This window comes from Vanessa tameamea, chromosome 29 (assembly GCF_037043105.1).
Source record: "Vanessa tameamea isolate UH-Manoa-2023 chromosome 29, ilVanTame1 primary haplotype, whole genome shotgun sequence".
Lineage (NCBI taxonomy): Eukaryota > Metazoa > Arthropoda > Insecta > Lepidoptera > Nymphalidae > Vanessa > Vanessa tameamea.
The window spans coordinates 2220037-2241492 of NC_087337.1; the positions used below are offsets into that span (position 1 = coordinate 2220037).

At 34.9% G+C, this 21456-nt stretch overlaps 2 protein-coding genes across 3 annotated transcripts; one reads left to right on the forward strand and one right to left on the reverse strand.

Moving 5' to 3' along the window:
* Positions 1-979: 979 nt before the first annotated feature.
* LOC113395277 (phenoloxidase-activating factor 2-like) lies at positions 980-17466 on the forward strand. Of its 2 annotated transcripts, none has more exons than XM_064219825.1 (9): positions 980-1055; positions 9888-10028; positions 12085-12236; positions 13163-13328; positions 13484-13614; positions 14807-14916; positions 15701-15862; positions 16217-16380; positions 17241-17466. In XM_064219825.1, exons 2-9 carry the CDS (start codon positions 9888-9890, stop codon positions 17430-17432), a joined length of 1218 nt encoding a protein of 405 aa, XP_064075895.1. In that variant the 5' UTR covers positions 980-1055; the 3' UTR covers positions 17433-17466. The 2 variants fall into 2 exon arrangements, with proteins under 2 accessions (XP_064075895.1, XP_026488635.1); XM_026632850.2 differs by having other exon boundaries at positions 1051-1262.
* Positions 17467-19039: 1573 nt separating this feature from the next.
* On the reverse strand, positions 19040-21456 carry LOC113395285 (uncharacterized). The gene is made up of 5 exons (XM_026632857.2): positions 21298-21456; positions 20759-20819; positions 20058-20171; positions 19467-19576; positions 19040-19245 (listed from the first exon to the last, which is right to left on the reverse strand). The coding sequence occupies exons 1-5, from the start codon at positions 21370-21372 to the stop codon at positions 19126-19128; spliced, it is 480 nt and encodes a 159-aa protein (XP_026488642.1). The 5' UTR covers positions 21373-21456; the 3' UTR covers positions 19040-19125.

The following is a 21456-nucleotide window of genomic DNA, read 5'->3' on the forward strand; positions in this document are numbered from 1 at the left end:
TCCCTTTGAGAAGTAAGGTCCTTCCTCCCACCTCGCTGCTCCAATGCGTGTTCATTGAAATAAGAAACATACAGGTTTCCTCACGATGTTTTCCTTCACCGAGCACGAGATGAATTATAAACACAAATTAATCACAGGAAAATTCAGTGCTGCTTGTCTGGTTTGAAACCGTAATCATCGGTTAAGATGCACGCGTTCTAACCACTGAGCGATCTCGGTTCAATATAGGGTACAGATAATATTTATATATCATGTTCGTTATTAATAAATTTCACACGTTGAAAGCCGGGTCTCGTCGCTATTATAATTTATGATCCCGCTTTACATCATCTGTGGCATATGATCAAAAGCTTTTAATATTTTAATATTATTAGTACTGTAAGAATGTATATCGGTTAATATTCCGATTAGTATCGATACCTTGGTGATTTTTAATACAAAACAGCTACGGAGACATTTCTTTGCTGTAATAGTTTAAAGAAACATCCTGTAAATGCCCCACTACTGGGCTAAGGGCTCCTCTCCTTTTTGTGGGTATTGTTTGGGGCTTACTCTACCACGTTGCTTTGAAGCGGCTTGGTGGACACATGTGTCAGTTTACCTTTACCGCAGAGCATAAGATGAATCATCACAAACACAAAATAAACACATAGGTAGAACTCCAATGCTCACCTGGGTTTGAACCCACAATCTTTAAGATATATATATTCTAACCACTGGACCATCTCGGCTTTTAAACGCTCAAAAAAACGAGCGAACTCGTCTAAAAACTGACCACCTAAAGAATTTAATTTCTGATATTTTCCTCAAAGTTTATCTTGACGATAGAAGCATATAAAATATTTCTTCATAAGTTTTAAATCAGCCGCTAAGTTCAATATACCTCAAGATCCTGCTTAAAGTACTATTACCTTGTCATAAGTAATAATTATTTATTGTATTATCTATGACTACATTTCGTTTATATAAATACAAGACGCGGACGTTCTAACAAGAGTTCGCGTTGACGTGCGTTGAACACGAGACAAGATATTCTGTGATTCGAAGTTACTGAGGTATTAATATTGATATTTAATTCAGTTGCAAATAAGCACGGATACGATCGGTCGTGTTGTCTTTGACCACAGATTATTTATATTCAAATAAACTTTTTTTTTTTTTAACGAATTGAACTCCTTGTGTTGTGTTTGTGATTAAAAAGTGTTCATCCGTAAAAATATATGTGTAATTTTTAAAACGAAACATCGTAAGGATATCCCAAGGTCAGTGGTTTTGTTTAATGACATTTGATATTTAAATAACTTGTTTTTAGTTACGAAGTCTCCATGGAGGTCAATAATATTAAATTGTATTCGGTAAAAAATCTGTTTAATGTATTAGTAATGATCTACAGTCGTAAGTGTAAAAAGTTATACAAACAAAGATGTTCACTATGTGTAATTTTTTTTATAATATAGAACCGGATTCCACAGTATTGATGTTAATTAAAAAACGAAAAAGGACACGATGATCAAATGTTTAAATATCTAAAAAATAAACTTTATTTTTTTTTAGTTCTATATTTAAAAACAAATATATATTTAATTATTGGAAAAATTTATTATTATTATTATTTTACTATTTTAATTTTAAATATTACATTATTATAAATATTGTTATGTCAATGACACAAGGAACAACTTACTTCCTTCGTTTAAAAAAAAAAAAACTATATTAACAATGTATTAAAAAATATAGAAATTTTAAAGTAAAGACAATTTATTTTATCAGTATATATTTAAAAGCGATCGAATGTAACTTCCGTGTCAGGGCCGATATTTCAAGTGTTAAATTTGCAAAATTATTTCGTGGGTATTTGAAAAGTTATGACCAAACATTTGATAAAATTGTTTGTCAACGAGAGTTATGATACTATTTTATCGTATTAGGAGATTATTATGATCCAATCAACAACTGGATCGCCGATGAGCTTAGATCAAATTACATGCGCAATTGATCTACGTATAATGCTTAAACTATTAAACGACATACGATAAAATAAAGCCATTATCTGACAGATCATCTGTCCGTCTGAATCCGATAAACATAAAATCTACCGAACGATTTTTCATACAGTTTACATCAATTGTACATAAGGAAGATCTAGGTGTATAATTACTTAAAGTTTCGTGTGAATTGTCTGATATATGACGTTTGTTAATTGTTAAAGATGACGTTTTCACAACAGGATCCCAGAAAACGTTCAAAATTATTCAATTATAAAATTCAAAAGAATCGTTAAAGAGCGTTTGTGTGCTAAAGGATATTACAACACTAATGACTTTTTAGTTGACTGCACACCTTGGGAATGAAATGATAGCCTCCAGGTTGTTTCAAATAACTAAAATATAATTATTATTGTACATGCAAAATGGAAAAAATAAAAAATCCCGCTGAGTTTCTTTCGCCGGTTCTTCTCAGGTCAGGATTAATATATATTTATTTATAATACAACACTATCACACTTAACCACTTATTTCCACTTTAATTTTTCTTCCAAAATTCCGATAACAGTTTCGTCTTTTCAAAACGCAATTTTTTCGCAAATCCAGAGTGAATATCATAGATTAATCGAGCTCTCGACCAATGATATCGCGTCAATTTGCCGTCAAATGTTGTTTATTTGGATTTTCGCTTATGGTTGGAATAGAGTATATATGATTCTTTTGTAAGAAGTATAAAAATATACTTAAGTCATTTAAAGAGACGACAGTTACTTAATTTAGAACGAGATAAATAAAAAAAACGAATTTAAAACGGCTAAAAACTTATAGGTTAACAAAGTGCCAGTTACAATTTATTGATTTTATTGATTCAATTGCTATAATCTGTGCTGTGACATTGAGCAAAGAGTTTAATAGAATTAATTTATTTAAAAATGGAGCGCCCGGCAAATACGAAACATCGAAATTTATGTTTATTAAAATAATTAAATAACGCCAATAAATAACAGTGCAATAAATTAAATTAATACATTAAGTTTCGTTAACAAATTAAGTATAATTTTAACAGAGGCATGAGGGTTTAATAAATCGGCTTGCCGTCGCGTCATACGAGTCGCGTCGTTTTTGAGAGGATGCATTTAAAGTGGAATCAGACGGTTCATTTTTTGTTCATTTTCGTGTTTCATTTTGCATCTTTCACTCAAATTGACGTCTAAACACAAAGTGAAACAAAAGTGCCGAATTAATTCATTCGGCATCTTTCATTCCCACTCCGAATGAACGAAAAATGAACAGTCTGAATACAGAGTAAACAAACGTTCACTCGGATTTGCCCATTTTGTCTCGAACGCTGTAGCAGACGGTCGGTATGTCAAACGTCGCGGCAAAATGGTGTTCAAGTGGAACGATCAAAATACGTTGCTGTTTTTGGAGAATTTTAAAAATTACCGATGCCTTCTGAACCACAAACTTGATCAATACAAAGACAGAACAATAACAACTCTATTAAATCTCTAATTAGTGTTTTAAACTTAGAGGTTACTGAAGAAGACGTTAAACACAAAATAAAGACTATACGGACTCGCTATATTACAGAATTAACCAAAATAAAGCAATCTACTAAAAGTGGTTGAAGAAACTACGGATGAATGTTCTTTTTACGTCATTCCAGCTAGGCCGTGTGAACATGGAATGAAAGAAAAATTAATCATTCACTCAAAATAACGTTCACTCGAATTAACCGTCTGATATCACCTTTATTACGGATGTTTCCCATCAATAATAAATGTATTCAAACGCTACATGCTGTGTGAAGTTCATTTCATACAATTATATTGTAGTCTCGTAGACAGATAAATATAATTGTTTTATTTGACGTCAACTAATAAATACGGCGTGTATTAAAAGCAATGTTATGATGTGCATATGAATGTTTGATGCAATAAATAAGACATTTATGTATAATTATTTTGAGTCTATTATGTATTACGACACTATATACCGAAGATCCGAGATGGCCCAGTGGTTAGAACGCGTGCATCTTAACCGATGATTTCGGGTTCAAACCCAGGCAAGCACCACCGAATTTTCATGTGCTTAATTTGTGTTTATAATTCATCTCGTGCTCGCCGGTGAAGGAAAACATCGTGAGGAAACCCGCATGTGTCTATCATGTGTAAATCAAAATATACTTTATTCAAGTAGGCTTTTACAAGCACTTTTGAATCGTCATTTAACAAACTGTATTAAGTAAAGAGATAAAGATTATTATTTATAAGATAGAGTACCTAATAGATTATGTTAGAGTATTATATAACCGCGATGGTCCTTGAACCTTGAAGCAAAGCCTCTTTAAGAGGAGAAGAGGCTTATCCCAGCTGTTTATTATAAGTCTTTATTATTATTTTTAACCAACTGAAAAAAAGAAACAGGTTCTCAATACTATCGTATATTATTTATGTTTATTCGCGAATTCATAAAAAATAAAGAAACAGCCTTAAAAGTCCCACTTCTAAGGCTAAGGCCTCCTCCTCCTCAGCAAATTAATATCGAATACAAATTCGCGTTATTTAAACGTCAAACTCGTGTATCTATGTTTACTCCTGTGGTTTATCATTGCAGAATTCCCAGTCATAAACAACAAAATTGATAACATCGTAATAACAATAAATAAATTCATGAATTATACATTTATATTGTATATTTTTCGTGTTACTGCAATATTTCCTTGAACTAAATTTAATATATTCTGTATGTTAATGTATACTTGTGAACTTTAGTTAGAACTGTCAAGAAATACGTTAACCTGATGGTAAAATTTTGTACGGCGATCATGACGCACGTTGTCCATGATTTTACAACGCTGATCACGAGATGAATTATCAACACAAATTCAGAGGTCACGGATAATCTTCAGTTTCACGTGAATCTTGACGTGTTCTAATTACTGGGTGTTTCTTGCTCATTTCATTTTGTTGGCATATAAGAATGCAACCTTATTTTTTATATTTTTTTCTCTTTTCTTGTAAACTTTTGTGCCAACAGGTATACGTACGTTGCATTTTTCAAAGTAATCGATTATTTATTTCCACCTAAATATCAACACATTCAATTAGATTTAATATTTACTTAAGAACATACAGATTCTAGACAGATTCAATTCAATTTTACTGATGTCACCTTTCGTCTCGGGTACTTTACATCTGTGTAAAAATAAATTAGTTTGATTCTTGGAAAATGGTGAATCTTTGAATGCGGTAACAGAAAACGTGTTTGAAGCTGTTTGTTAAGATGTTCTAAGAAATGTATATAATTATATTAATATAATTACTATGTTACTTAAACCTGCTAATGGATTAACGTCAAAAGTCCGGTCATTACGACCGGTTTTCTTTGTTGAATTGGATAGGCAGGCTGGCAAATAGCTGATTTTTTTAAATATAGTTATGTATGTCTCAATGAATACTATATTAGGTACTTCCCTACATGGGTTTCTGCGAATATTATACCGTTTGTTCTCAAGACAAATTATATAGTTTTTTTTTTTAAAGCAATAATTTATTTGCGATGTATATAAAAAGCCGATATAGCCCAGTGGTGCATCTTAACCGATGCGAACCTTAAGTGATTGCTGGTTTAAACCCAGGAGAGCACCACTGAATCTTCATGTGTTTAATTCGTGTTTATAACTCATCTCGTGCTCAGCGATGAAGGAAAATATCGTGAGGAAACCTACATGAGTCTAATTTCAACGAAATTCTGCCACATGTAGGTTTCATCATCCACCAACCCGCATTGGAGCAGCGTGGTGAAATATGCTCGAAAAACCTACTCCTCAAAGGAAGGCCTTACCCCACATTGGGAAATTAACAGGCTGTTACTGTTGATATATAAAATTATTAACATTTAGACCTTAACCGTATACCTTAAACTATATACATATAAATATAAATTTAAAATAGTTCCTGTACAGATCTCGACCGCGTGGAATGACGTCAAGAATGTTAGCAGCATTTCCCCGTTGAATCACAATTCTGATGGTCTGGGCGAAAAATGAACCAGCACTCCTGTCACCACTGGAGACAAGATTGCGAGGTGTTATACTTTTAAGGTTTTTGCAGTACTACTCCAAGGTTCAAGGAATAGTTCAGTTTAACAATAACGTTAAAATATAGATCAATATTTTCGAAGATATTACAGATTTAAAACGCACGGACATAGCGGTTTGTAGTGTCTCTTAGACACTACAAGAAGAAGCTTTAAACATGTATATAAAGACATTTATTTAGTATCAACACTGCATTGACTGTATTTTTAGACGTTGAAAAAGAGTAACTACTGAGTTTCTTGCCGGTTCTTCTCGGTAGAATCTACATTCCGAACCGGTGGTAGCTTTACGTTAAACAGTTTGTTAAATGACGTTTCAAAAGTGCTTGTAAAAGCCTACTTGAATAAAGTATATTTTGATTTGATTTGATCTGCACCCGTGCGAAGCCGGGGCTAGTCGCTAGTATATTATAATACAGAAACATCGAACAACTATATCAAATTAGCATCAATACGATATATCTGACGTGACAAGCGGCGTTATTTCTGATGAAATTAAAGTTATAATCCAAAACGTGTTTCGATATTTTCCAATCGACACGAATTCGATTCGAGGTAACTGAGAACGCACGAATTTTACATAATTATTATATACTAGCCGAACTTGCGGCTTTACCCGCTTGTAATTAATAAAACTACCTGTAGACCACAAATCGTCACACCAATTTTCATCCCTCGAGGGTTGAATAAACAAAATACCTAAATGTCATCTAATCTAAGCGGTTTAAGCTTGAAGATGTAAAGACAGAGTTACTTTCGCATTTAAAATATTGGTATAGATATGTTAGTACATAACATTAACAGCCTGTAAATTTTCCACTGCTGGGCTAAAGCGTCCACTCCCTTCGAGGAGAAGGTTTGGAGCATATTCCACCACGCTGCTCCAATGAGGGATACATGATACATGTGGCAGAATTTCGTTGAAATTAGACACATGAAGGTTTCCTCACGATGGTTTACTTCCCCGAGCACACACATGTAAATTCAATGGTGCTTGCCTGGGTTTTAACCCGCAATCATCGATCAGTTAAGATGCACGCGTTCCAACTACTAGGTCATCTCGGCTCTTAGTACATCTGTCAGTTTAATAGTCCTCGACACCCATTTCCAATCGAAAAAGTACCTTAGATATTATTTGCAATTTGCTTATAGTTCTGCTATATTAAGCGCTCCATGCAGTTCTTGATTAATATATATTTATTTATAATACATTGTTTACTGCTTATATCCACTTTAATAAGTTCGCCAACATTTAAAAAACTAATTTCCACGAATCCCTAAGGAATATCATTAATATCAAAAAGACAATATTTCTTTTTTTGGCTTTTATCTGTGCCAAAAAGGCACCGATTATTTCGCCAATGTCACGTGCGACGGAGAAGACACGATAGAGATTGATAGATTATTGAGATTGAAAAGAACAATCACAAAACTATTTACAGCTTATTCTTATTAAGTTCAATATATTTACAAAATGGACTAAACACAAACATTCAACATTAATAGGACGAGGAACTTTAGGAGTTTGGGGCAGGAGAACAGTATATGTTATAAGAAACCTTCGTCTAGGCCACATAAGAAGTCAATCATGATCTCGTGTCAAATTAATGTCAAAGTTGTCTTCAGGCATAGAGAATAGAGTGAATTAGGATTTAATGTTGACAGGAGAGTAAATAAAAAAGTTATCTGACTTTTTTTATGTAATTTTTTTTTAATGGTCCAAGGACAATAAACTGAAGTCCAAATGGTTGAATTTAGTTCTTCGGCCTTCGTACGATTCCGGTTTTTGCAATAACCATGTTGAAACTGGATAGTCCAGTCTTTTAATTATTTATTCGTCATTGTTACGAGGCATTCTTTTTCCCACAGATTATTAAATAATACATTGTTGTATTACCGTTGCTTGTTACTGAGTGTATTCATTATTTTTATTATTTTATTAACAATACCGAGGTCGAGTGAATCAACTTGAGGTTTTTGGAATTTATATACGCAGGATGGCCTTTATCAAAGCTGAACTGAGCGGATATACAAGCGATTAATAAAACTAATTAACTAATATTCGACTTCAACAAAGTGTCATGTGTTCCAGTAACATTTATTAATAAAATAATTAAATATCCTTGCGATTATAATATTTATTTCGAGTCAAATAAAAAAGATTAAAATTTTCCCATTTTGATACTATAACTACTCGAAATCGTTTTTTTTTTAAATAACAGTAGAAATAACCGTTATTTTTAGTTACTAGCTCGGAGACCCGGGGCGCACGCTAATAATTTTTCACGTTACGTAATTATTTATTATTATTTATTAACAATGAATCACGATTTAATTCCGATCCAAGTTCGACTATTCCTCGCAATAAATAACCTTAGTTACGATACGATCCCGATTATATTCCGATTCTACATTGACCGAACTGCAACTGGTCGTTGTTTTAGTAGAATAGGAAAATGACTGACCATTACGTTTTGACAAGATTAAGTGACAATTTGTAAGTAGGATTGGCGCCAAGTTTTTAAAAATCGAACATAATTATTTATGATTTTTTTCGACAAAGGTCTCATCTTTTGGATCCTTTAGTGATTACTATAATAATGACTGCCGAGCAGTTTATTATATTAGTTTTATTACTAGTTAATTAAGCTTTAAAATAAAATTTATTTAAGCGTATTTAGATACATTCAACGTAATAATATCATGACGAGTTTAATGGTTAGTGGGATTAAAGAGATAGAGTTCGTTTTGCCTTTATGACAGTAGTAATATATATAATATATTTTTATATGCTGAGATGTGATTAAGTTGAGATGGCACAGTGGTTAGAACACGTGAATTTTGAACCTAAAATCGTGGATTCAAATACGAACCAGCGCTGACTTTTTTCATTAGCTTTATTTGAAGTGTTCCGTAGTGAAAAAAAACATTGTGAGGACAAATCAAATAAAAACTAGAAAATTAATTACTGAAATTGAAGTAAAACCTTATTAATTTAATATTTTTTTGTTTAGCTTATAAAGTTTAGTGAGAAACTGAACTGAATCGTTACAATGAATATCAAGATCATTATTATTCCTAGAGAGTATGTTGTGTTGTCTTAAAATCTTGGAGCAGAAGCGTTATGTCCTAAGTTTGATTTAAATGTAGGAATGATTAATATATCTATAAAAGCGAAATATCACTCACTGATTAATCACAAACGGATTTTACGAAACTTCACCCCTAAGGGAGTAAAACGGGGGTTGAAAGTTTGTATGAAAGTCCTATGTTTTTGAAGCAAGAGACTTGAAATTTAAAATGTACGCTATCTAGATCGTGTTAAAGTGTACTTATAAAGTATCTACCCCTTTTGGGATGTTACATGCGTTCATACAGGGCATAACAAAACAAAGCGTTTACTTATTCATTCGTATAGTTTTTGTTTTTTACATTAACAACCTGTAAATATCCCACTGCTGGGCTAAGGCTTCCTCTCCCTTCGAGGAGAAGGTATGGAGCATATTCCACCACGCTGCTCCTATGCGGGTTGGTGGAATACACATGTGGCAGAATTTCGTTGAAATTAGACACATTCAGGTTTCCTCACGATGTTTTCCTTCACCGCCGAGCACGTGATGAAATATAAACACAAATTAAGCACATGAAGATTCAGTGGTGCTTGCCTGGGTTTGAACCCGAAATCATCGGTTAAGATGCACGCGTTCTAACCACTGGGCCATCTCGGCTCGTATAGATACATAATCTACATTAATGTATACACGTCATAAATTTAATTCATAGTTACATTATTTACAGATGTGGGTCCCGCTGCTGTCAATCCTCGCGATGACGATGGCGTACCCCCAAACCACGTTGGATCCCGCGCTGCTGAACGATATCTTCGGGACACCACCATCTCCGACTCGACCATCAAATCTACCGCCGCTACTTGAAGACGTAAGGCCATAAAATATTTTTAGATTAATTTTAACTGTGTTTGAAATTTTTGTTTACGTATTTAAATAACTTCCTACATCGTTGTCGAGATGTAGACATATTTTGTGATCCCTTTTATAATATATTCAAACAATAACAATGTTCTAGAATTTTAAAGATTAATTTTGTAGTTCCTAAATAGATTTAAGCTTATTTTGTTTACTTTTTTTTATACATTTTATTTTTATTTTTACTAAACTTTTGTTACGAGACTAGCCCTAGCCTCCATACGATGCTACGTCATAGGATATTATAATTAATTATATCATTAATAATATCACATATTATAAATATATACAATTATTATTGTAATTAATTGATCAATAATTTGTACAACTTTAGTTAATATTATTTTATGGGATAACATTTAATACTGGCGTGTAACACTATTTCTTATTTCAAAAATGATTGAGCTGTCATAAGGAAAACAATTGGAGGATTGTGAGGGATTGAAAAGTTATATAGAGAGATTGGAGCATCGTTGTAAAAACATAATTTTATTTCGCCATCCCGAACTACTGAAGTTACACTTTATTTCATTCGTCTTTAGTAGTATGTTCTAGTCAAATTAGTAAGAATATTAAAAAAAAATGTTAAGTAATTAGTGTAGAAATAAGCGACTTGGCGTAAATACTGTAATGCTTATATTTTTCAAATAGAGATTATTATTAATTTGATAAACTGCAACACAAATAGTTTGGTTCGAAACTCAAAATAATAACACACGATTCAAGGCTTCCATATTTGTAAGAGCCTCTTTTAGGTCAAGGTACTCATCAGCCTGGCCCACGTGTCCATAGGAGGAAGTCTTACAATATTTCTGGGGAGGTCAATATGATATATTCATAATTTGACCTTTAAATCAAATAAAAGCTGTATAAATGTATATTAGTCCTTCAGTTTCTACAATACATGGTCACATAGTGCCATTAAATATAAAATCGAATACTAAAGCAACTTTTTTCTATGATATCGGTAGGCGGACGAGCAAATAGTTCACTTGATGGTAAGTGGTCACTACCGCCCATAGACAATGGCGCTGTAAGAAATATTAACCATTCCTTACATCACCAATGCGCCACCAACCTCGGGAACTAATATGTTATGTCCCTTGTGCCTGTAGTTACACTGGCTCACTCACCCTTCAAACCGGAACACAACAGTACTGAGTACTGCTGCTTGGCGGTAGAATATCTGATGAGTGGGTGGTACCTCGTGTACCACGGTCTTGCAGAAAGCCCAAGCATCATGAAACATTACGCAACTGTCACACGTACGGGTCATCTTATATCTGTTTTTTGCTCAGGTGTGGCTGTAACGTTACAAGTTTTTTCCGAATTTCTTTATATTCATATTATCCTACTATGCTCCAAACCTTCTCCTTAAAGGGAGAGGAGGCCTTTAGCCCAGCAGTGGGATATTTACAGGCTGCTAATGTAATGTAATCCTACTATCTGCACTAAAAAATAATATATATTCTAAAATAAATGGCAATGTATCTCGTGATTTAATACACAAAAATGTCGGGATATAACCGTTGTTAGGTAGATCTAAAGTTAAATAACCCCATTCAGTAAAGTGTTGTGTCAATTTTAGAAAGGAAGTCGAGTTAATTTGTTATCTGATGATAAATGGTCTTGGTTCTTCATGGACCAATCATTATGGTCAATATGGTGGTAATCTTCATGCAAAAATGTTTGGGTAGGTACCACATAATCTACCGCCAAACATCAGTATATAGTATTGTTGTGTTCTGGTTCGAAGGGTGAATGTGCCAGTATCATGACAGGCACAAGGGATATAACATCTTAGTTTCCAAGGTTGTTGGCGCATTGATGTAAGGAATGGTGCATTGGCGTTCTAAGGTATGGTTCATATTTCTAACCCTACCTAGGTCAATAGACATTGTGGTAACATTTTACCATTAGTTGCCCAATTTACAAGTCCGTCTACCTCTTTGGAAAAAAAGCTGGTGTTATTCAAACTGTGGGGCATTTACTTGACTTTTGAATTACAGATAACAGTTCGTCCCACTCAAAGCGGTGCGGTCTTCACAAACAAAGAGGGCGAAGAATGTCAATGTGTGCCTTATTACCTGTGCGATGGAGATCTAAACGCCGTGCACATCGGCAACGCCAGCATTCACGGCTTTGGCGTGTTAGATATTAGGTATGTTGCTGTTCCAATACGTCGTAATCGTGCACTGACCGATGATTTCGGGCTCAACTACCCACCACTGAATTTTCACGTGTTTAATTTGTGTTATCTCGTGCTCGGCGAAGGAAAACTTCGTGAGGAAACCTGTCTGCCTGTATAACCATCAAACCGAATACCAAGGAAGGACACAGGTTATTGCTATACTTAATATCTGTTGACTAACCCATGATACAATATATATAAAAAAACTTCAGTACCTTTTCCTCCTCCTTCATTTGTTTTGGTTTGACAGCCGATCTTTAGTGTTATGTATAAACATAAGTTAGTAATTAAATTAAAAAAGAATATGTTCGAAACATGCTAGTTCATATTATATATGACGGGGAGCCGGCAAGACCGTTTGGTTCGGGGTCACCGTCTTCGTCATACACATTCACGAAATAACACAACGAATCGACGGCTGGATTATCGTATATTGATTTTACACTATTTCATAGGCCGTGACACGATCTGTCATATGCTTCTTGACAATTGACATTCCATGTTTTTCTAACGAAAAAATTTATTCTTCTGACAAACAGCGACTGACCTCACTGTCCATCCAGAATCCAATTTCAAAACTAAGTGATAGAGTTGACGACCTCCGTGGTCGAGTAGTGTGGACACCGGTTTTTGTGGGTACGCCAATCCCACATCCCGGGTTCGATTCCCGGCCGAGTCGACGTAGAAAAAGTTCATTCGTTTTCAATGTTGTCTTGGGTCTACCGTGGTGTTACGCACACATACATGTTTTCCTTAAAATTCCACGTTACGATACTTACAGTTATAAGATCTTTTGCTGAGAAGACGATTCTAGTAGTTACAAAATTTAATTTTTTAAATTATTATTAAAAATAAAATAAATAAATAATATTTAAATCGTAAATTTATACAAACAGATTTGGAGAAAAGGATGACTGCCAAGAGAGTGTGGAGCGATGCTGCAAGAACCCGATACCGGAATCCGAACCCGATCCAGTACCTGACACCCCTGTTCCGACCACGCAGAAGGCTTGTGGATATCGTAATCCAGAGGGGCTGGACTTCGCTCTAACTGGTGGAAATGTAAGTGCTATTATATACTTTGGTCTGAACCATTTTATGATCTCTAAGATGTCAGCAACTCCGTAAAATATCAAACTATTGTATGTTCGTTTTAGAATAAAAACAGAAAAGTTCCTTTTCTTTTAAATAGATATTATTTTTATTTAATCCCACAGGGCAATGAGGCACTTTTCGGCGAATTCCCCTGGGTGGTGGCGCTTTTGGACGCAAGGAACTTGAGTTATGTTGGAGTCGGAGTACTCATTCACCCGCAGGTTGTGATGACTGGAGCCCATGTTGCTTTTAAGTAAGAATACCTTAAGATCCTATCTAACTATATAAACTAATTAATTACCGTAATATTGACGTCTTCCTAATCAATTTCGTCTACAACGATCGTTCTTCAAGAAGACTGCCCATCTCACTGTATAGTGCACAAATGTTTGCGCAAGAACAAGTACACTCACAACTCCCATACGCTTATAAAGCGACGAGATGGGGTTCCGAAAAGACCAGTGTCCAAATTCTATTAACAAATTAATTCTTTATCTCGATAATATCGTAAGTAAACGTAGCCGTTTACCCATTTTCAATTACAATGATCGTTAGCGTCAGGGCCGGATCTACCATATGGCTTTTTGGGCTTCAACCCAGGGCCCCGTGGAGTCGAGGGGGCCCCAGCTAAGTCAAGTCAAAGTCAAAAATAGGCGATAATGCGAAAGAATCCATAACTTTATTAAATTAGACAGATCGTATGGTTTGCAGCCCTGCGAGTCCTGTAATTAATCAAACCCATTCAATTAAGTCTACGTTCAGATATGTCTTAGGTGGGCCCCTAAGTAGTGTTAGCCCAGGGGCCCCTAAACTTACGTTCCGGCCCTGTTTAGCGTGTCTTTCTAAAAGATCTTTATTATTTTCAATATAAATGTTATTATTGTAAACATACTGTGAAGCAACTGTAAGTACATTCATTGTATTAAAAATATCTCGAAGGGAGTTTACAATTTAATTGGGGGCAGGGCTTCGTGCAAGTCAGTCTCAGTAGGTACATTAGGTTTTCACCAGACAGCAATAGTTTTGTTGTGCATGTGGTTTGTAGGGTGGAGTCGTCCTTCCAAACATCTTAGCTCCGAAGGTTAGCGGTGCTTGGCAATGTTAAGGTGGTAACCACTGGATAGTCCAAGAAAGTATCTGGGAATTTAATTGCTGGACAAACCACTAAAATAAATACTAAGAATGTACTTTTTTATCTGCAAAGAGATTTGTCACAAATGGTATCAACTTGGAAGCTGAATGATACATTTATTTAAGACACGATTCATTGCTTATAAAAACTTATTTTTTTTTTAATTTTCCTGTTTTTTGTAGTGTATAATTTGTTTATTTTAATTTTTTCTTGTCACGATTTTTTTAATACTTTTTTATAATTGTGCCGTATCCTAAATAAACTTTTCTTTATTTTTCTTATTATCTTTTATTATAAATGCCTGTTTGTTCAGATTCGCCCCTGGAACGTTGATCGCCCGAGCTGGAGAATGGGACACTCAGACCAATAAGGAGAGACTCAAGTCTCAAGAACGTATTGCACAAGACATCGTTATCCATGAAGGTCAGATCTTTAACAGCAGTTTTGAAATATGTGCATTATTTTAAGAATTTAAATACAGTTTTTTTAATCAATACAACAATCATTGAAATTCTATTAATATTAAGCTCGACGTTAAAAGAAACTATCGTCTGTCTATAATGAAAAATCACACGTATCCAATGCCGCGTTATTATGTTGTGTGCTTATAAACGCTTGCCCTTCAGCGGAAGAAGAGGTCCGTGTTTCACTGTAAGTCATTTATCACCTGACTGCACTGATGTCATAATGTATTTTGTATACGGTTATTAAAAACTCATAAAAAAACGTAATTATCGTAAAGCAATCCCTATATTATTTAAGGAATTACTAGTATTCCTGTTTACCCCTCCTTTTAAGCTTATCACTTGTGTTAGGAGTGGGGGCGACAATAGCCCAAGCGGTCAGAAACGATCCTGCGTCTAAAAAGTCGACGTAAAAACGTCGCTAGGCCTGTAAACCATTGCGCCATTGACGCTATAAAACTATTTCAGCTAAAGATTCACCAAATACATAACATTATCTTGAAAATTCAATGGGATTAGAGTAACAAACGTAAACATCCCAGCGCTGGGTTTTATCATCTCGGCCTTATCTTCTCTTATCGAGGACATTCCACCAGGATGCTGCAAGATGGATTGTCGTACATGTTACAGCTTCATTTGACATGGCATACAATCTAATTCTAACCGGTTCCGTCCACTAGACAATAGCAATCTGTTCTTTATAGTAAAAAATAGGGATTGTAATTAATAAATTCATCTTACAGAATTCCACCCCAAGAGCCTTCGGAACGACGTCAGTCTTCTACGTTTGGAACAACCGTTCGCACTGACGGAACACATCAATACATTGTGCCTCCCGGATCCCAATGAAGACTTCGACAGCTACAAACGTTGTGTTGCGAACGGATGGGGAAGAGATTCATTTGGTAATTCTTTGAATATTGGTAATCTGTCAGCCAATGAGCCAACTAAAATGGACATATTATAGTGCAGAAAGGTGTGCTCAAACACACACAGTTGCACTCCATATTCAGTAACACTCATAATCCGATGAGATGGCAATTCCGCAAGAACCAACGGCTTAATGTGCTTTCCGAGGCACAAGAATGAACATGCTTTTAACTTCCAGACTCAGAGTTATGACGATTGAGCTATTGAGAATATTTTCCTACAGGAAAAATCCAATTACTCTTATTGCCCATAACTCTGCTTAAACTGGTATCCGCAGTCAGTTAGCCATGAGATCAACGAGGCAGTTACTTTTAATATATATATTTTAGGTAAGAAGGGTCGTTACGCTGTTATCCTCAAGAAAGTGGAAATTGACATGGTTCCGTTCCAGCGCTGCAGCGCTCTCCTGAAGCGGACGCGTCTAGGGTCACGATTTAAGTTACACGAAAGCTTTGTGTGCGCTGGAGGGGAGGAGGGCAAAGACACCTGTCAAGTAAGTTTAAATAAGTAATATAATTACGTGATAGGTGGTACTTGGTGGTAGGGCTTTGTGTAAGGCAGCCTGGGATGGTACATACACTGATCTCATATTCTACTGCCAAACAGCAATACTTAGAGTTGTGTACCGATTTGAAGGGTAAGTGGACTCGTGTAATTACAGGCACCAAGGACATATATTCTTGATTCCCAAGATTAGTCGCGCTTTGACAATCCAAGAATTATTGAATACTAGTGGGTCTCACGCGAAACTTCGCGTTTATTCAAAAGATTTTTTAGGAATTTCGAAACCTATGACAGGTTTTGTTTTGATTTAATTTCATTATAAACTGCAAGTCATTCTCCTACATTTGGCGCCAAAATGATGAAACGTCTTTTAAATGAAATTTTTAATATAAAATAGTTTACATTAGTTCAGTTAGAATGTTTAGGTTTTCCTTTTTTTCTCTTATAAAGTACCGCCCTCTTTTCGTTTTTCCGCTGTCTAAAACAAATTCTTTGTTAAATCGTAACAATTTATTTAAATGCAATCAAGAATTCTCTTTAATTTGCACATCTATGGCTGGAGCTCTTCAAAATGAGACCATAACCGATTCTTTATGTGCAGCTATCGTCCCATAATCACTGGGACAAAAATCGGCTTACGCTATGAATAAATATGATTTCTTACAGTGTCTATGGGTATAAAAGGTCACCGCTTACTACCAGGTGGCTCAAATGTGAGCAGGCGATTTAAAATTTTAAAAAATTAAACGTTAATTGCAGCAAACTCAAATTAACGGGCAGTTATATTAATTATGTTGACAAGTATAGGATGGCACTTTCGTACTGATAAAAGTATCGTGCTCCTTGCAGGGTGACGGTGGCGCCCCCCTCGCGTGTCCTGTCGGCAACAATCGCTACAAGTTGGCAGGTCTGGTGGCGTGGGGTATCGGCTGCGGGGAACGCGACGTGCCCGCGGTGTACGCGCGCGTCTCCATGTTCCGGAAGTGGGTCGATGACGTAATGGAAGTTTGGGGCTATCCCACGGAAGGATATAGTATTTGAACAGAGAATTAAGAAATAAAGTCACATATATTTATCCTATCTCCTCTTTTATTTCAAATAAAATGTATTGTTTCCGATATTTTGAATGTTAAAATGATTAATGCATTTTGAAGTAATAACTTCTTATAGGAGGGTAAATCGCTTCGTTACGTAACGCGTTACGGCGCCAGTCTGTCTGGCTTCCTATTCTTTTACGCATTCGGCAGCGGTGGGCAGGCTCCTCTCACAGACTAACCCACAGCGCTAGCCGTATTTCGGACAATTTAAGTTATCACTTCAATCGGACTTCCCGAGACGCACACGTATTTTTTATAACGTTATCGCGCACATTTTTGCGTATTTTTTTGTATCGGTAAACAACAACAACAACAATTTATCTTCTTTGAATTATTCAAACTCAACAACATACTATACAATCGAAGTCAAACAAACCCTAGATTTACACATTCCGTGATGTTTACTGATAGCTCTGTTATATTCGGCATAATATACAATTTTTTATCGATATATGTTTATTTAGAATACAAGACCATTACATATTATTACAAGATCACAAAAGCCAAATAAGCTTGGATCATTTTTAATTTTATTATGGGTTAGCGAAAAAATGGCGTTTCGAACGTCGACGAACCAGTTAGGGATTTTTGAAGTAAAATTAATATTATTAATTTATTAATTCATATAAATAGATGAGTGAAATAGTGTTGTATTTCTATCATTCAAGATTATATTGCGTCATTTCGATCACAATGTCGTTTACTTGACTGTAAACTTCACGTGATCGGAATATGATATGTTGGTAATATCCTCTTCAAAATTTTTTATGTACAGCCATCGTCCCATAATCGCTGGGACAAAAATGGCCTTTCCTATTAATATATTGTTTAAGTTTGTAAGCGAGTGATGTAGCAGTGGTGAAAAAAGGAGAAATTGTATTTATCATAATAATTATTATTATTTTGTTGTAATAAATTATTTATAATAGGTATATATATGAAATTAGAAATAATATAACAATAATGTCGTCTTGACTGTTTTCGGTTACGACAGCCAATCTGAAGGTAGATCAACCAACTGCGCATATTATATAGTGCACGAGTGTCTGTGCAAACACAGATGCCCTCTCTATTCCCCCTCTCCACCGGAAAGTTCAGGCGCAGCGGCAGGACCAACGGCTTTAAGCGCGTTCCGAAGTTCGGGAGTGTCCACACAGCCAACTTCCAGACTCCAGGTCCAGACTGTTACTGACAATTTTTCAATGTAAATACGCAATAACTTTTGGGGTATCTGGGGTTTGACACAAAACGTCAGGATCTGCTATTAGACCAACGAGGAAGTCAAGCAGTTCTCAGGCACGTACAATAAGTTCACGCAACTTACTTTTTTTCGAGAAATATAGCTTATTTTGGAAGTGATTTTAAGCAATACAGCTTTATTCTTATGCAATTAAGTATCTTAAATGCATTGTGAATTTAATATAGATTAATACGGCCCTTACAGCATGTCATTTAAATGAATATTTTTAGAGATATTACAGATTTAAAACGCAGGGACTAACTAGGGATTTAGAAGCCGGGCGAGTCGCTAGTTAAAAATAAAACACAAAATTTGCAACGATAATTTATTTATAGAAATTATTTAACAAGAATATACATATTAAAAAGAAGAAAAAAAAATACAAATTTATTGTGAGTTATTTAATCTTGACAGTCGGCAAGGCTGTTGAGCAATTCGCCTTTTCCAGTTCGGTGTGAAGTTGCTTCAACCTCGCTCTCGCCAGAGTTAAGTTAGCGTTTGTTGCTCGCATACATTCCTGAATAATAGACGAGTAAGATACTTTATAATATAATACCAGAACTGCTGAACTGATCTGAATGAAATTGGGCAAAGAGATAGATTATTAGTCTGCAATACCACATGAGTTACTTCATGGATCCCTTAACCTAAAACCTTGAACCCCTATCAAATGATCAATATGAAACCTTGCTAGAACACGCAGGCGGAAACACACGCAGGTGGAATTGTTAACATTACCTGTACATTTAGCAAAGTTTTATCAGAACTGGTCAGCTTTTCAACACAGATGTCCGTTGTATGTTTTGCGAGTCCTTCAATTGTTGCCCGGAGTGATACGTTGCATTCCCCTGGAAAACAATTAAGATACATACATATATTTAGAACATAAGAATATACATATTAAAGTCGGTCGTCCAATAATACATGCATAGTATAATTTAAGTACTAACGGACCCAGCACCGTATCCAATGTAACTTTGGCAAACTTACAACTGGCTTACTTTGTTCATTTATTGTACTTTTTCTACATCATTTCTTATTTAATATAATTTTGTGTCCGTGCCTTTTTGAGTTACCTTTTATTTTATAAATTTAATTTTTGATCTTTTATCGTTTTAAATACGTAATTTTTCTGAGCCAAAAGGAGTATGCAATACCTATCACCCAATAGAAAATTTTTGCATAGCTGACCCCGTTAGAAAGTTGAGTAAGCTAGTATAACTACAGGTCCCAAGGTGATGCAAATATGATTTTAATTTGGATAGACCAGATATAACTCCTATACTTAGATGATCCAACCCAATACTTAGCCGTGATAAACATACTCACATAACTTTTGATGCAACAAGGAGTTGTATATCAATTTGTTTGGTGAGGACCGAAAGAGAGATGTGTTGAGCGGAGCATCTATATCATTGAGAACCGGAGATTGTACTTTCGTTTCTAGAAATATAAAAAAAAAAAATTAAGTGTTAGTAATCTAGTTATAATTTGACAATATTTGAGAGTAATTATTTGAAATAAATGTGTATATTTAGGAATGTTAAATTATTGTAAAGTAGTAGATGAGTGGGGGCAGAATAACTGCAGGCACAGGGGACATAAGTCTTAGTTCCCAAGGTTGATGGCACACTGGCACATGTAAGGAATGGTCAATATTTCTAACAGAGCCAGTGCCAATAGGTGGTGTTAAACAATTATCATCAGGTGGCCAATTAGCCGTCCGCCTTCCTATATCATAAATAAGATTTAAGACATTTCCCAAAAATACCATATGGCAGTTTAGCTTTTCCTCCCTTCTACTAATGATATATACAATATATAATAATACTACCCACTATTTTTGGCAGAACATTGGCAATGTAAGGATATTTATTAGTGATAATGTATATAGGTAACCATTATCATAAGGTGGGAATTAGCCACCGACTAATTTAAATAAAAATAAAAGTATCATTATACTCTTATTGACATTTCATTATTTTTTAATTTTATTATAGTAATAAAGCGTTGATTCAATTTATAAATACCATCATCAGACTCAGGCGCTTCTCCTGATATGACGCAGGCTCGCGTTGATGGAGTTATGTCCTGAAAATTTTTAGCAAACCAATGTCGAGTCCCAGTTACTGCTAGAAAAAAATTATTCAACAGATTTCGATGGAGTCTATCTATGGTACATTCATTTAGTTTTTATACAACTCAACATACAAAAATACATACTCGGACTGTGCATCACACACCTATTAAACATGTAATTTTGAGTACAAAAACGCTGCTATTTCATCGTTTTTTATTTACCTGAGTTGTAGCAAAGTTAATATTATATAGTTAAAACATTGTACTGGCCCTAATATAATGGCTACTAATATTTATATGAACTTCCTAGTTTAAGGCGACAGGGTAACTTTGAAAGTAAACAAAACTCTATTTCAATAAAGATATATTACTAATATTAATTATTTCTTTAAAATAAGTAAATTATTTTTTAAGTTTAATTTACGAAATCAATGTCAGTACGATTTGTCGACATTTACGAACAAGAATTTTTTAATAGTTTCATACTTACGGGTGATTTACCAATTTCGATTTCGGAATCGGATTCCGAAGCTTCGCCATCCACTACATGTGCTGTCTTGGACATTATTTAACGAAATATTTTACTTTTAATAGTAAATAACGAAGTAGAAAAATCAACAAACAAAGTTTTAGACGTCTTACTCAAGTA

Bases quoted from the DNA above. Each gene is read 5' to 3' on its own strand.
- LOC113395277 (XM_064219825.1), top strand. From the start codon at position 9,888: ATGTGGGTCCCGCTGCTGTCAATCCTCGCGATGACGATGGCGTACCCC. The intron at 13,615-14,806 runs GTAAGAATACCT...CTGTTTGTTCAG, and splicing joins GGAGCCCATGTTGCTTTTAA to ATTCGCCCCTGGAACGTTGA. The intron at 16,381-17,240 runs GTAAGTTTAAAT...TGCTCCTTGCAG, and splicing joins AGGGCAAAGACACCTGTCAA to GGTGACGGTGGCGCCCCCCT.
- LOC113395285 (XM_026632857.2), bottom strand. From the start codon at position 21,372: ATGTCCAAGACAGCACATGTAGTGGATGGCGAAGCTTCGGAATCCGAT. The intron at 19,577-20,057 runs GTGAGTATGTTT...ATTGTTTTCCAG, and splicing joins CTTGTTGCATCAAAAGTTAT to GGGAATGCAACGTATCACTC. The intron at 19,246-19,466 runs GTAATGTTAACA...TCTATTATTCAG, and splicing joins AAACTTTGCTAAATGTACAG to GAATGTATGCGAGCAACAAA.